The sequence below is a fragment of the Marmota marmota genome, unplaced genomic scaffold (assembly GCF_001458135.2).
Source record: "Marmota marmota marmota unplaced genomic scaffold, marMar, whole genome shotgun sequence".
Taxonomy (NCBI): Eukaryota; Metazoa; Chordata; class Mammalia; order Rodentia; family Sciuridae; genus Marmota; species Marmota marmota.
Genome location: NW_026000057.1, coordinates 29,116,225 through 29,132,649, shown reverse-complemented (window position 1 = coordinate 29,132,649; position 16,425 = coordinate 29,116,225). Strand labels below are relative to the sequence as shown.

The following is a 16,425-nucleotide window of genomic DNA, read 5'->3' as shown; positions in this document are numbered from 1 at the left end:
TACTGGTGGGACTGCAAATTGGTGCAACCACTCTGGAAAGAAGTATGGAGATTCCTGGAAAACTTGGAATGGAACCACCATATGACACAGCTATTTCACTCCTTGGTTTATACCCAAAGGACTTAAAATCAGCATATTACAGTGAGGCAGCCACATCAATATTTATAGCAGCTGAATTCACAATAGCCAAGCTATGGAACCAACCTAGGTGCCCTTCAACAGATGAATGACTAAAGAAAATATTATATATATATATATATATATATATATATATATATATNATACACACACACACACACACACACACACACACACACACACACACAATGGAATATCATTAAGCCATAAAGAACAATGAAATAATGGCATTTGCCATTAAATGGATGGAACTGGAGAATACCCTGCTAAGTGAAATAAGCCAGTCCCCAAAGACCAAAGGCTGAATGTTCTCTCTGATATGTGGATGTTAACTCATAATAAGGGAGGTGGGAAGTACAGAAGTTCATTGGATTAGACAAAGGGGAATGAAGGGAATCCAGGGGGCATAAGAATAGGAGACAGTAGAATGAATTGGACATAGCTTCCCTATGCTCATATATGAATACACAACTGGTGAAATTCCACATCATGTTCAACCATAAGAATGGAATCCTAATTGGAATTGGCTGCAATCCATGTATGTATAAAATGTCAAAATACACCCTACTGTCATGTATATCTAAAAACAACAAATTAAAAAAAAAAAACCCTCTTCCTGTAACCACTTTTACTTCTCACATTTTCTCAAGTCCTTTTCTTTTCCACCTTTACTACTACTAGTCAGACGAACCATTAAATGAAACAATTACATTTTTTTCTTTGTGACAAAAATGATTCATTAGCAATTTCAAACTGTTCAACCCCAAACCTTCATTCAGGTCTTCATTATCTCTCATATATATTTTTGTCGTAACTTTTAAACTGTTCTTCTTGCCTCCATTAAATCTTACATTCATCTCTCTAAAGGAAAACCAAATAAAGGCACTTCTGGTTAAGAGCTCCCTAATTCTCTAGGGAAATCAAACTCATACACTTTAATTTGGCCTATAATTCATCTTAATTCCTAATTCCATCCTTTCTAGCCACTTTCTCTATACAGTCCATACTCCAGCAATACTGCATTTGCAGTTTTCCTCTAAAACTATGCCATTTTACAACTCCCCTTTTGTACTGTATTCTGTGCCTGAAAAGTCGCTCCCTTACCTTCTCTTTCCTTTCTCCTGAGAGATTCCCAGTAAACTGTAAAACACCATTCCTTCTGTGATACCACCCTAGACCAGACAGGTATGGCTGTTCTTTCCTCACTGAATGGAGTGTACAGCTTTATGATGTACTCAGTTGTTTTCAGATCTGTACTTCACTAGACAGTTTACTCCCTTAAAGTAACAATTACATTTTACAACAATGCAAGCATTCAAATATTATCTGTTCAACAGGTCTAAGAGACAGTATGACGGAGCAGGATGAAGCGGGTATCAAAGGAGGCCATTTTCCCATTAGTTCTTTACGCTTTCCATCTACTTAGTCCTGTGTTGGTAGCAATGACAATGAATGAACTCCTGGCTGGTCTGGGAAGAGGTAACAGGAAGGCCCTGGCTAACGTGTCTTTCCCTAGGCTGTCTCCATATGTCACACCTGATGGGAAACACTCCTGCGTGAGGGTGAAGTCTATTTATGTGAAAGAGATTTCCAAAAATGAAAGGATATATTTATTTTTTTCTCTTGTAGTCTTCTGTGTGTACTATAAATAAATGGAAATGGCTAGTGAATTTGAATTCTAAACTACCTTTCTTCTCATACATAGCCACTACTGCAGTTGTATCATGAAAAAAAGGGCTCACCTTAGAAAAGAATATTTAAAAAGATATTAAAGCAGCCACTACATTGCTAGACTGGGTTCCCATCATTGTGACCTTTAAATTAGTTCATTTTTTCAGTCATATAGCTACTAGGTTGGACACTGCCATAAGTATAGACTGGGCATCATATACCATCTAGATATCCATTAATTTCTCAGTATTAGTAGCTGGCTTAGGTCAGTGCCCACTACACAGAAGATATTCAACACCGATGCTAGTGATGGTAAAAATAATAGTGACAATGGCAGAAGCAACGGCAACCTCCATTTACTGGGTGCTTCCTATGTCCCAGGTATAAGTTGGGTTCTTTGTATGCATAATCCTTACAACAGTTTTAGATGGGTATTATCTCAGTTTTTATGAAATACCTAGATGTGAAGAAACTTGATTATTTAAATGAAAGAGATAAAAACTCCTTCTATTTGGATAGATAAAAAAACTCAATCTTCTTTTTTCTCTAGTATACTTATGTAAATGTATACGTAAACATACATTTTCGTAAGTATACTTAAAGTAAAATGCATAAAAATACAAGCTCATGATATAGGATCTACAATGGTGGTTTCCTAAAAGGCCGTTCCTCTGGAACTTACTTTTGATTTACTGTGGCGTATGAGGGCAGAGAGCAGTCTGTTCGACTCTCCCATCACACCAGCATGATCTTTGGCTTCACACCATTCTACCAAACGTTCCACTAGCTTAACATTTCTTCCCAGTTGTTCAGCAGCTTCTGCTATAGGAAAGAAGACAAACCCAAAAGGAAAGAATCACTGAAGGGCAATCAGCTGAAATAATTGGAAAACATATAAGAGTGTGGGCTGGGGTTGTAACTCAGTGGTAGAGTGCTTGCGTAGCACATGTGACAAACTGGGTTAGATTCTCAGTACTACAGATAAATAAATAGAATAAAGGTATTGTGTCCATCTTCAACTAAAAAAATATTTCTTTTTTAAAAAAAGATGTGAGTTTGAAGGAAAATTATATGTCTAAAAACACAGCTCAATAAACTTTAAGAACTACAAGTACTCCTCACCTGATGGGTTTTTTTCTATAAATTTCTATAAATTGTGAACTTTTATAACAAAACACAAAAATAAATGACTTCACATCTTTTCAGTTAAGCTTGGTTGTGTGGTAGACTGTAATAAAGGGTTTTCTCTATGCAATTAATATAGAGAAGGGCTTAGAATTTAAAAATAAGTAAATAAACATAATTCATTCTTAGTGGTTTTCATTACTGTTTTTGCAAATAGAAAAATTCTCTCCCTGTTTGCAAAAGAAAAATTTAAAAAGTTTGATTTTGAAGACAAAGTAAAAGGTATGAAATGTCAAAACACCTCAGGAACTGATAACCAACATAAAACCAGGATTATATAAATAAAGAAAAATAATGTAATTTCCATTTAAAGTCAGCTATAATAAGCATGAAAATTAATACATGAGATTCCTAAACCAATCTCTTCTTAACTTTTATTTGCTATTTGCTTTTATGATAATATAATAGTGAAAGCTAAAAAAAGTCATTTTTCAATGAGGGGCACATTAAAAATGTAACGCTTGGGATAGCATTTCTCTTACCTTGTGCATCTATTAACATTCTTAATGTTCCCAGAAGTTTGAACTGAACTGGGGGCATTTCAGATTTAAGGAATTTCAAAACTGTCTCTGTGACTCCAGCTGATAACATCTTTGCTTTATTTACCACTGAAAAATAGAGAGTATGGTTAAAATGGTGTAGCATTTTTAATAATAAATATTTAATTCAATAACATTTACTGAGCTCTTTCCTTTAGCTTTAAGGCCCCAGGTTATATTTTTCTATTTAGAAACAATCCTGTCCATAAATTTTAAGAATGGTGTGTGTAAGTATCCTGTTTATAGGAACAAAACAATACAAAACATACTGGTTTTTTAAGCCCAATCTCTAGTATTTATCTTTGTCTTTGACCCAATTATTAATAAGTGATCAACATTACAGTATATTAAAATAAACTAGTAATGTACATGTGAACAAAACCAAATGCATATGGATTAGATCTTCACAGAACCACACATCTTTACCTTACCAGAAATTTACTTTTGGAAAGTAGAATAAAATAATAATTTTAATTATTTTTTGTATTATTTCATGGCCCAACAGTTCCTAATCCAAAGACACAGTAAGGCTATTTTTAAAAAATTACATGTCTGCTTGTAGGAAAAGACAAAAACCTGACTAAGTCTTTCTTCAGGAGACTTTGTTAATTGATGTCATTATCTTAACTTCAACAGAAGATACTTTAAAAAGCTTAACTGTACAAATATAATGAAAATGTAAGAGTTCACAAAAGGTAATAGAATCTCTGATCTTAAAAGCAAATATTTTTGTTTTGTCTCAGAAAACTTATTTAACATGATTTTCACTTATTAGTAACAAAAATGTCAACAATTTGAAGACTATTTTTCTTTTCTTGGTCAGGGAAGATCCACAAATAACATACAGTAAAAGCCTTTCAAAATGATGTATTTTATTTTCTACATAGCTGTCTCCTATTTTTAAGTCTTACCTGGAATAGCCAGATTTCTGAGGGCACTTAGTGCTGCATGCTGTACAGTGACATTTCCATCTTCTACATGTCTGTCCAGTAAATCCATAAGTTTTTCTACAATTCCATTGTCTACCATATGAATACAATTTCCATCTGGTAAAAATGAAAGCAATTTTCTTCCTTTAAAAAATGTTTATGAGGGCTGGGGACATAGCTCAGTTGGGTAGAGTGCTTGCCTTGCATGCACAAGGCTCTGGGTTTAATCCCCAGCAACATTAAAAAAAAAAAAGTTTATGAATATTTTGAGATGCTGTTGCCTGCTCATTACCTACTTTAGAGAAAATGAAGCTACAACAAAATGAATTCCAATTTTTTCCCCATCAGATTTATAGATTTTTCTATTTCTAGAATGAGATGTCTGATTATAAAGATGCTTAAATTTTTTTTTAAATCAGGAAAATCCCTATTTTAGAATCTTATAATTTACCAATATATGCTCAAATCATCCCATCCACCAATAGTTTTTGTGTTAGTTTTAGCAGTGAACTTTTATCATGGCTGATACTTACATTATTTTTTAGTGAATTTTTCAAATTTTCCACATTTAGCTTTAATATTTATCAATAGTTTTGCCAATCTTCTTAACTCCATCATTAAAGAGTTATTCTCAAAAACAAGAATAAATAATAAGATGTCTGCCACTATACTAACATGGTATTCCCCCATCCAAAAATTAAAAATCAGAACTGCTCCAAAAACCAAGTTTGGGGGTACTATCATAACATTATTTGTAGAATGCAAAATTCTACATGGACCTCAGGTGATAGATCACAGTCAAAACGCAAATGCATTAAAAATATTGTTATGAAATTTCTTTTAGGCTATGTGTATAAGGTATGTAGGAAATATAAATAAATTTCATGTTTAGACTTGAGCCCTGTCATCAAGATATGTCATTACATATGCAATATTCAAAAATCTGAAAAAATCCAAAATATGAAACACTTTGGATACTGGATACTCAACCTGTATTGTGTAATAATAGTTCACACTGGAATAAAATCAAACTAAAAATCAGCATTTCCTAGACAAAGTACAAGTTTCTATAATGAATGAACAGTAAAATAAATATTTTACACTAAATCAGGATAATTCATACTAAAGTTTTATGGGCCTAAGAGTATAAATTAGGGCCCAATAACCCTAGGATGAATACTCAGCCCCAAATAAAATCACCAGGCACAAAAGCATATCAGATGTACACCAGAATGGGACTCAAGTTTACTAATCTCTGACAAAGTATTCAAAAGAAGCACTGCATGATTATTGTTTGTGATATTTTAACTATTAGAAATTAGTTGAATTACATAAAATATGTAATTTGTTATGAAAGTCACTATAAGTATTTGACTTCTGAAGAATTAAGAAAGCAACACACAAATTTCTGAGCTGTTAGTTTTAGTGCATGTGACAGTTCAGCAAAAATTTTAAAAATGTAGAACATCTCAACATCTCTAGCAATTATAGAAATGCAAATTAAAACTACACTAAGATTTCATCTCACTCTAGTCAGAATGGCAATTATCAAGAATTCAACTAACACTAAATGTTGGCGAGGATGTGGGGGAAAAGGTACATTGCTGGTGGGACTGCAAATTGGTGCAACCACTCTGGAAAAAAGTATGGAGATTCCTCAGAAAACTTGGAATGGAACCACTATATGACACAGCTATCTCACTCCTTGGTTTATACCCAAAGGACTTAAAACCAGCATATTACAGTGATGCAGCCATTATCAATATTTATAGCACAGCAGCTCAATTCACAACAGCCAAGCTATGGAACCAACCTAAGTGCCCTTCAACAGATGAATGAATACAGAAAATATGGTATATATACACAATGGAATATCATTCATCCATAAAGACCAATGAAATGATGACATTTGCCAGTAAATGGATGGAACTGGACAATACCATGCTAGGTGAAATAAGCCAGTCCTAAAAGAGCAAAGGCTGAATATTCTCTCTGATACGTGTATGCTAACTCACAATAAGTAGAGGGTGGGGAATAGGAAAGACAGTAAAATGAACTGGAGATAACTTTCCTGTGTTCTTATATGAATACATGACATGTAACTCCATATCATATACAACCACAAAAATGGCAAGTTATATTCCATGTATGTATGTCAAAATACATTGTACTGTTATTTTTTATTAGTTGCTCAAGACAATACAATGACCTTGACATATCATACATTTGATTCAAATAGGGTATGAATTCTCATTTTTCCACGTGTATAGATTGCAGGATCACAGTGGTTATACATCCATGTGTATACATACAGCAATCCTAGTGTCAGTTGTATTCTGCTGCCCTCCCTATCCCCCCCTCCCCTCCCATCACTATTCTCTACCCATTCTACTGTGACACTTATCTCTCTCTCTCTTTTTCTTTTCCCCCTCACACCATTGTATATGTATTTTTTAACTAAAAAGAATAAAAAAATTTAAATGAATAAAAATAAACATTTTTTTCATAACTAAAAAAAATGTAGAACATCTGATTTACAAAGGAAGAACTAATATGTTTACCATTTCTAGCAAAATTTGCAATTGCCAATGCTCCAGCAAGCTGTAGCTGGTGGTTATTCGATGGAATCCAAGAAAGCACCCTTTGGAACACATTGCCTTTTCCTCCTTCAAATAGTTTCTGCATGGATTCATCTGGGCATAAGTAAAATAAATAGTTAAAAAAGAGAAATATAATTAGGAGTAACAAATCCATATCCCTAAGTAAATATCTAATTGCGACATTACATACCTCATGAACTATTAAATTCATAATGGAAAAAGCAGTGTCTATTTTTAATAAGCTTTTAGTAGGGGTTAGACCATAAGAGTTTAGAATTTTCCTAGAGTAAGTTTTGTAGCCATAAACTTTCATTTCTTTGGTGCCACAGCTATCTCTTCTTTATGACAGCTTTTCATATACTTGAACATGACAAAGATTCCTCTTTTTCTGGTTCATCATCTCTAGTACTTTCCATGAGGTATTAGGTTTCAAAATCATCACTTCAACAGGAAGTGAGATAAGAAAATGAGGAAATGCCTAATAATTATATCTACAGAAAAAACTTAATATATTTAAAAATTCTGACAACCATAATCTTTGACATAAATTTTAACTCACCTCCAAGGAGTAATAACACCATTAGATCTGAAGCAGTCTTGAGCTCAGCAATGTCATCCTCCTTGTCACTATCCACCTTCTGCTGCACAATCTCTAGGAGGCACTCAACAAGGCCTGCTTCGACCAGTTGTAGTTTAATAGCATCTAAAGAACAATGAGAACAAAGCCACCACAATTTTAGAAGAAATAGAGCTCTAGTACAGGCGATCCATTATAAAGAACTGTAGCAACCCAGGGAAATGCAGAATTTAGATAAAACATCTTTCCAGATTTGAGTATCACAATGAAACATTTGAAAATACAGTTTAATTACACAAAAACTTTACCACATTTTTCTATTTTAAATTGTTTATCCTTTCACAATGTCTCCCAGCACCTAAATGAATCAATTCTCAGCTCTGAAGGCAATATCACTCTACTATTATTTTATTTTATTTATTTATTTTTTCCTTTCTTCTTTTTTTAAAATTTTTTATTGTTGGTTGTTCAAAACATTACAAATTTCTTGATATATCATATTTCACACTTTGAGTCAAGTGGGTTATGAACTCCCATTTTTACCCCATATACAGATTGCAGAATTACATCAGTTACACATCCATTGATTTACATATTGCCATACTAGTGTCTGTTGTGTTCTGCTGCCTTTCCTATCCTCTACTATCCCCCTCCCCTCCCCTCCCCTCCCCTCTTCTCTCTCTCCTCTCTCCCTCTCCTCCTTCCTCCTGCTCTATTCCTTTCNGTGAATTGTGCTGCTATGAACATCGATGTAGCAGTGTCCCTGTAGCATGCTCTTTTATTATTTTAGATATTATATTTTAAAAGGCGACACTATAAGTTACATATGCCTATATACACATACCTGTTATATAAACTTAAAATACCTTCACCGATGGAATGTTAAAACAAAGCTATTGAAAAATAAAGAAATATTAATAAATTTTAACCTATGTAACAAGTATATTTCCTGTTTGTATATTTCTAGGGCAATCAATCTATATTTTAATGACTTTTAAAGTCATATTTTTAAAAGGACTTAAGATTTTCATTAATTTAAAACTTTTGTGGGTCATGAATATATGGTGATTCATTATACTAAATTTTATTTCAGAATGTATTTTAAAATGTTCATAATAAAAGTTAAAAGAAAATATAACTTTGAAGCTCTCTAATGGTTAACCAAAAAATATTTTAGAACTATACACTAATTACACTAAATAATTCTTCATAGAAAAATCAAAATTTTTACATTCCTATTATTTTTTTTTCTTTTCTTTAGATCTTATAATCATACACAGAAGTTGGGTTTGTCCTGAAAAATTCATACATACATGGAGAACGATTTCAGTTCATGTTCCCCACTTTTTTCTCCCTTCTTCCATTCTCCTTCCTCTACTTGATTTCCTTTTTCTCTTCTTTTATATTTGACTGGTTCTTCATAATATCCTGCCCTTCTCTCCCCATTTCCTTTATTTTATTATATATTCTGCATTTCCTTTATTTTATTATATATTCTGCATAAGAGAAAAAAATTTGACCTTTGAGTTTCTGAGTTGGAATAATTTCACTTAGCATGACATTCTCCATTTCCATCCATTTACCAGCAAATGCCATAATTTCATTCTTTTTTATGGCTGAGTAGAACTCCACTGTATACCACAATTTCTCAATCTGAATGGATTTCTTAATGCCATCTATTGATGAGCATAGGGGTTGATTCATAATTCAGCTCTTGTGAATTGTGCTGCTATAAACATTGAGATGGCTCTATCGCTATAGTATGTAAACTTTTTACATCCCTAATGCTTTAAATATCCTTTCCTTATAGCATTTTTACTTCATTAAAGATTTTGTATTTGGATCCATATCCATCTCCTGTTAAGAACAGATACAGCTTATTAATGTTTATTTTTAACCTAAACTGGCTTATCTAAATGCTTTGAATTTGACACTTAACCCATCAAATCCCAAGTTTTAAATTCTGCAAATATAATAAAATTTCAAATATTAAAGTTATCACTAGTTGGTATATTTCTTGTTCAATTTAAGTTTTAGCTGGGCCTGTTAGTGCATGCCTGTAATAATCCCAGCTACTTGGGAGGCTGAGGCAGGATGATCGCAAGTTTGAGGCTAGCTTGGTCAGCTGAGCAAGAACCTGTCTCAAAAAAATATAAAGGGTTGAGGATGAAGCCCAGTGGTACAGAGCCCCTAGGTTCAATCCCCAGTAACAAAAAACAAACAAAACAACAACAACAACAAAAAAAACCCACCAATAAAAAACCCAAATCCAAAAAACAACCAACCACACCCCCAAACCCTCAGAAACCCTCAAACAATATCAATTTAAGTTTTTATAGGTGTTGCACATCTAGGACAATGGGACAAAATGAATTAAGAAATACATTTATAAAGATTCTTAAATTTAAGTTTTATTTTTTGATCATTGATTTCCCTAAGCTGTATATGCACACATATACAGCAATCATAGTTTCAGATTCTCATTTGGAAGAAACAAAGACATAAACATATATTAGATACTTAAAACACATATACTTAAGACTTTGATTGCTAGGCAATTTTAAAGTATAAAAATATAGCTTTTTACTATTACCAGGAAGATCAATTCTCTCTTGAATATTGTCTCAGAATACACAGAATATGCATCCTGGAATACTTTTATAAAGGTATACTTGTACTATGCCTTGGAAAAAGTAGGGCGTTTCCTTGGTTACACAATGCTAGGGCTAGAAATGTGTACCAAACAGAATTGAAAACCATCATAAAAAAAAAGATTTTAAAATACTACATACCTTGAACTATATAAATTCCGACATAAAATTACTCTTCTTTTTATACCAAGAAAACCACAATGATATGCAAAGGTTTATCCAGAAACGAGTTTTCAAAGCTATCCCTTCACCCACTGGAGTGGAGGTGGAGGTAGAGAAGAAAACAAACAAACCCTCTGATTCCTATGCATGTCCAAGTTAGGATGAAACCAACTACTATGTAAAACCATAAAAATCTAATAAAAAAATAAAAACATTGTCATTCTCAAATACTGCAAGGAAAATAACAGGTAATTCTCTGGTATAAAATTGACTATGCCTGGCCTTCACTCAGTTTTATGCCAGAGAATTACCTGTAGTTTTCTGTAATCCCAGCAATTTAGAAGGATTTCAAGTTCAGGAAGATTTCAAGTTCAAGACTAGCCTCAGCAACCAAGTGAGGCCTTAAGCAATTCAGGAACCCTGTCTCAAAATAAAAAATGAAAAGGACTGGGACTGTGGCTCCCTGGTGCCAGCAAACAAACAAAAAGATCATGATTAAGTTTTCACTTTCTAGAACCATCAAATGAGATGAAAAACAAACTTATTCCTAAAGAAAAAGATCTAAGGCAATTAGAAAATGTAAAATGTGTCAAGATTAAAGATCATAGATCTTTATTCTTACAGTTTGACTGTAATCACGAATATATTTAGGAGGCTTAAACTAAATTAATTAGGACTAGCAGGGCATTCTGGCAAAGTAAAAAGCCAGCATATTTATCATCACCATTCTGTCCAAGAATACCTGTTTGCTTATATATGTAAAAATGCATACATACATATATGTATCATATGTATGTATGTGTATTAAATGACTTTTTAAATTGTGAAAAAACCCATAAATGCATAAGAGTGCAGAAAATGTAAATGTTAAGCATAATAAATCATTAGAAAGAGAATTACCATGCATCTATCATCTAAATCAAGAAATTAATTGCCAACAATCCAGGAAGCCCCTCTGCGCTTTTCCCTTTCTGATCATGAGCACCACCCTTCATTCTTCTCAAAGCACTACCTGGGTTGATATCGTAATCACTTCTATATTTTTACTGGTTTACCAAATAAAGAATCATTTCTGAAAACTGGTTTTGTTGCACCTTATGTTGAATTTCACATAAGCCAAATAGTACTTTTTCAGCATTGGTTTTCGCCTTTCAGTATTATGAGATTCATATACATTAATGGTTCTAGCTATCTTCATTCCTTTTCATAATGATTTTTCCATTATTTGAATATACCATGTTTTACCGATCATTCTACCTTTAATGGATATGTGTTGGTTCCAATTATTTTGTTATTATAAATAATGCTGCCTTGAACATCCTGGTGCATATATGCACAGATTTCTTGGTATATTTCTTTTTTGGCGGGGGTATACTGAGGATTGAACTCAGGGGCACTCCACTACTGAGCCACATCCCCAACCCTATTTTGTATTTTATTTAGAGACAGAGTCTCACTGAGTTGCTTAGCACCTCGCTTTTGCTGAGGATGGCTTTGAACTCGTGATCCTCCTGTCTCAGCCTCCTGAGTCGCAGGGATTACAGGCGTGCGCCACCTACCTGGCCTAGAGGTCTGTTTCTAAGAGTGGAATTGCTGGGTCATAGGGATGAATAGCTCCAACTTCAGTAGGTATGAATTTCTGAATTGCACTATTTATACTCTCTTTGGCACTTAATGGTTGATCCCACTGCTCCACACCCTCACCAATACCTAGAATACCAAACTTTCCAGTAGCTAGATAGTGGTATTTTACAGTGATTTGGTTTTGCATTTTCTGATTGTTGTGAGATTTGGGCATATTTTCCCTCAGTTTTCTATATTTTTCTTAATGATCTGTGGGAATTTTTAATACAGTTTTATTAAAATAAAATTTTGCTATTGTTATCTAGTAAAACCACTTCTGCCAACACATTCTCTTCCAGTAATCTTGGCTATTCCTGACCTTTGGGAAATTTTAATTACAACCGCACTGAGTTCACAAATTGACAGAGAGATATGATATCATTAGAACACCGAGGCTTCCAATCTATGAAAGTGTTACAGTTTTCCACTCATTTAGCTCTTTAATTTATCTCAATGATTTCTTACAGTTTCCTCCCAGAGATACTTGCAAGTCTTTGATCAGTTCATTCTTAAGTGCTTTATTTTTCATACTATGATAAACAGTTCATTTTAAACATTCTATTTTCTGGCATATAGAAATACACTTTATTTTGGCTTCTCCTTTTTAGATAAGAAAACTTATCTAAATTCTGATTTACAGAATTGACCAATATATTCTTTTGAATTGAACACTCATAATATTATCTTTGAATAACGACAGTTTTGTTTCACTCTCTTCCTTCATTGGGTAGTTCTTCAACACAAGATTGAATGGAAGAAGTAGAGCTGGTCCTCCTTACTTCCAATCTCAAAGGGAATGTTTTTTATTTAACTATTGAGTGTTACATTTTCCGTAAGTTTCTTGTAGAGATTCTTTTTAGATTGAAGAAGTCCTTTGCTAGTACTGGTTTGTTTTTAAAAATTGTGAAGGGATAATGTTAGCAAATTTTTCTTTTGAATCGGAGATAATATAATTTCTCCACTATAATTAAGCTGATGAATTATACTGACTGAATTTTGAATATCAAATTGCTTTACATTTTCAGAACCAATGCAATTTGGCATGATTAACTTTTAAATATATTCTGATTTGCTACAGTTTCAAAAAGAATTTTGGATGTATATTTAGGATGAGACTGGCCTTTAATTTTCCTTCTTACATTATCTTTATTGGGATTTGGTGAAAGGACTCATTAGCCTCACTAAAGTAAACTTGGTAAGTATAGTTGCTTTGTTCACTGTCTGGTAGAATTTAAAATAAAATTATTCAGTTTTTCCATTTTGTATTTGTGTTATCCAAACTTTAAAATGTACTGGATCAAATTTTTCACAATACCCATTTAATATCTGCAAAATCTGGGGGCTGGGGTTGTGGCTCAGCAGTAGAGCACTTGCCTAGCATGTGTGATGACCTGGGTTCGATCCTCAGCACCACATAAAAATAAATAATCAAAACAAAGGTATTGTGTTCAACTACAACTAAAAAATAAATATTAAAAAAATCTGGGGCTGGGGACGTGGCTCAAGCGGTAACACGCTCGCCTGGCATGCGCGGGGTGCTAGGTTCGATCCTCAGCTCCACATAAAATAAAAAATAAAGATGTTGTGTCTTTATTAAAAAAATTCTCTCCCTCTCTCTCTCCCCTTCTCAAAAAAAAACAAAAAAAAAACTGCAAAATCTGTATCCTTTTTAATTCTTGATTTTGGTTATTTGTGCTTTCTCTTTATTTCCTCACTGCTCTTATTGTAGGGCTTTACCAATTTATTAAGTCTTTCTAGACTCAACTTTTGGCAATTTGATGCTTGTGGTACATTGCATGTTTTCTTATTTATTAAATTTAGCTCTTTATATTCCTTTCCTTTTGCTATCTTGGGTTTATTTTCCTTTAAAAGCATAAAATGGATAGTAAGCTCACTGATTTTAGTTTTCCTCCTTTTCTAACATGCATTTGTTTATTTATTTTAATTAATTTTTTTTAGTTTTATATGGACACAATACCTTTATTTATTATTTTTATGTAGTGCTGAGATTCAAATGCAGTGCCTCACCTGTGCTAGGCAAGTGCTCTACCACTGAGCTCAATCCCAGCCTTATCTAACATGCAAAACATTTCTGATTTAAATTTCCAAGAATAGCTTTATGGGCATCACATCAGATTTGAGACATATGGTATTTTAATTTTCATTATTAGAAAAATTTTTGATTTCTATTATGATTCTTCTTTGACCTCTGAAGTAATGAAAGTATACTTCTTAATATTAGTGCAGATACTTCCTACACACTTAGGTCACAGAACTTCCCATGCATCCTTCTATTAGATAAGTAGGTACATATTATTTTTAAAAACTATTTTGGTAGTTACCTTAAAAACTGAAATCATGGAATAATGAAAGTCATAACAGTATCTTCTAGATAATGCATGGGTCTTAGATTCTAATTCCTTTTACTTCTCACCTGATTTATATGCTCATTCTGTGGTATATTTTAAATTAAGTACTATCCATTTTAAACCTCACAATTAAATTAGTTGCTTTTTTTCCCCTTTTATTTTTGGTCTTCATTCTCCTGCATCTATATCATTTTCCTTTTATCTAATGGACCAACTTTATAATTTTCTTCAATGAGGGTACATTGGTACACTGAATCTTTAAATCTGAACACCTTTATATTGCCTTCATTTTTTGGAGAGTACTTTCATTTAGAATTCTAGGTTGGTTCTTTTGCTACATAGAACATGGTGTCCCAATGTCATCTTGCACAGTTATTGTTGAGAAGTTTAACTGTCAAACTGTTGTTTCTTTTAAAAGGTAAACTGTTTATTTATTTATTTTTCCTGGTTTAAGATTTTGTCCGTTTTTTTCCTGCATTTTCAGTTTGATATAACCTAGACGTGAATTCTTTTTTGTTTCTTGCTTTGGTTTGAATGTCCCCACCAAAACTCCTTTTGAAATTTAATCCCTATTGTGAGGTATTAAGAGAGCAGAGACTTAAACTGACTGTGGCATTTGAAGGTAGAATCCTTGGGAGGTAATTAAGGTTAAATAAAGCCATAAGGGTGGGGACATAATCAAACAGGACTGTGGTTTTATAAGAACAAGAGTGTTTTTCCTTGCCATGTGTTGATGCCCTACAGAAAATTCTCACTAGCAACAACTTCTCCAGATACATCTGCCCAATATTGAACTTTCCAGCCTTCAGAACTGTGAGCTGAATAAACTTTTATTCTTTATAAATTATAGTTTGTTTTCTGTTGCTATGATTAAGTACCACAGACTAAGATTATTTTCATGTCTTAGTTTCATTGGGCTTTTTGAGTCTTTGATATCTTTCATAATTTCTGATTAAGGTTCTGCCAAAATTTCTTTAAATGTTGCCTCTCTCTGCACACCTCACCCCCAAATTCTACACTCCTTCTGAGACTCTACCTCTTCTTTTATGTAAATTGGATCTGCTTTTCTTTACATTTCATTCTGAATTCCTTTCTAATCTACCTTAGTTCGCTGATTCTCTATCAACTGTATCTAATCTGCTGGTAAAACCACCAATTAGGTTCTTAATTTTGGTTGGATTTTTCAATTCAGCAATTTTTATTTGTTTTTAAAATCTACCATGTCATGTTTTTAATTTTCCAGTTTCCTTCTTTAAAATTTTTAAGCCTGCTTTCAGTTCCTTGTGTTAGCTCTTGTGTATAGTGCCATCTCCTTATGTGCACTATACACTAGACATTGTATTTGAAAAGTTATTAAAGGCATGGTTTGCTTCCTCTGATTCACTCTTCTTTCTATAGTGCATTACAAAAGATATTTTGTGCTCAAAAAAGGGCGTGGTTTACTAATATTCTCATTGTTGGCCAGCCTGGGACTTCAACTTTTATCCTCTTTGCCATACAAGGGTACAGATATGGAGTTTGGCTTTTCAGCTGCCTTTTCCAAATTGGAACAAGAAAGTGTTAGCTACAGAAGCCTCTTTACTCTTTAAAAATCAAAGAATCTTGGAAAATAGCTTTAGTTATATAGATATAGTTATGGAGTAGAAAATGTAGCTGAAGTTAGAGATACCAAAATAAAACTTAATATTTATCAATAATAATACAGGGAAGGGTTTTGAGTTAAAGAACTAGCAACTAAAACCTGAAAAATTTTACATGATCAAAAGTCAAGAGGTACATCTATTTTCTTACCATTTTCTGCCAATGGAGCAAGAACTTCAAAAATCATTTCTCTCTTATCATGTTCTATTTGTTTCTTGAAGAGTTTTACTAGCTCTTCAGCAATATTGGTACTAGCAAACTGTTCTTTACTTGACTCTGAAAAATAAAGAAAAAAAATTTAGAATAAAGAAAGTAAAATCCAGAAATTTGTTTCCTGTTA

The 16,425-nt window shown here is 33.1% G+C and overlaps 1 protein-coding gene across 2 annotated transcripts in view; it reads right to left on the bottom strand.

The window, feature by feature from the left end:
- Rap1gds1 (Rap1 GTPase-GDP dissociation stimulator 1) overlaps positions 1–16,425 on the bottom strand; it is a 112,530-nt gene that overhangs the window by 19,119 nt on the left and 76,986 nt on the right. For both annotated transcript variants that reach the window (XM_015484576.2, XM_015484575.2), the window contains 6 exons: positions 16,236–16,361; positions 7,622–7,765; positions 7,024–7,155; positions 4,445–4,579; positions 3,477–3,602; positions 2,492–2,631 (listed from right to left, as the gene is read on the bottom strand). In XM_015484576.2, coding sequence (XP_015340062.1) covers positions 2,492–2,631; positions 3,477–3,602; positions 4,445–4,579; positions 7,024–7,155; positions 7,622–7,765; positions 16,236–16,361 — 803 coding nt within the window. The remainder of the gene's footprint in view (positions 1–2,491; positions 2,632–3,476; positions 3,603–4,444; positions 4,580–7,023; positions 7,156–7,621; positions 7,766–16,235; positions 16,362–16,425) is intronic.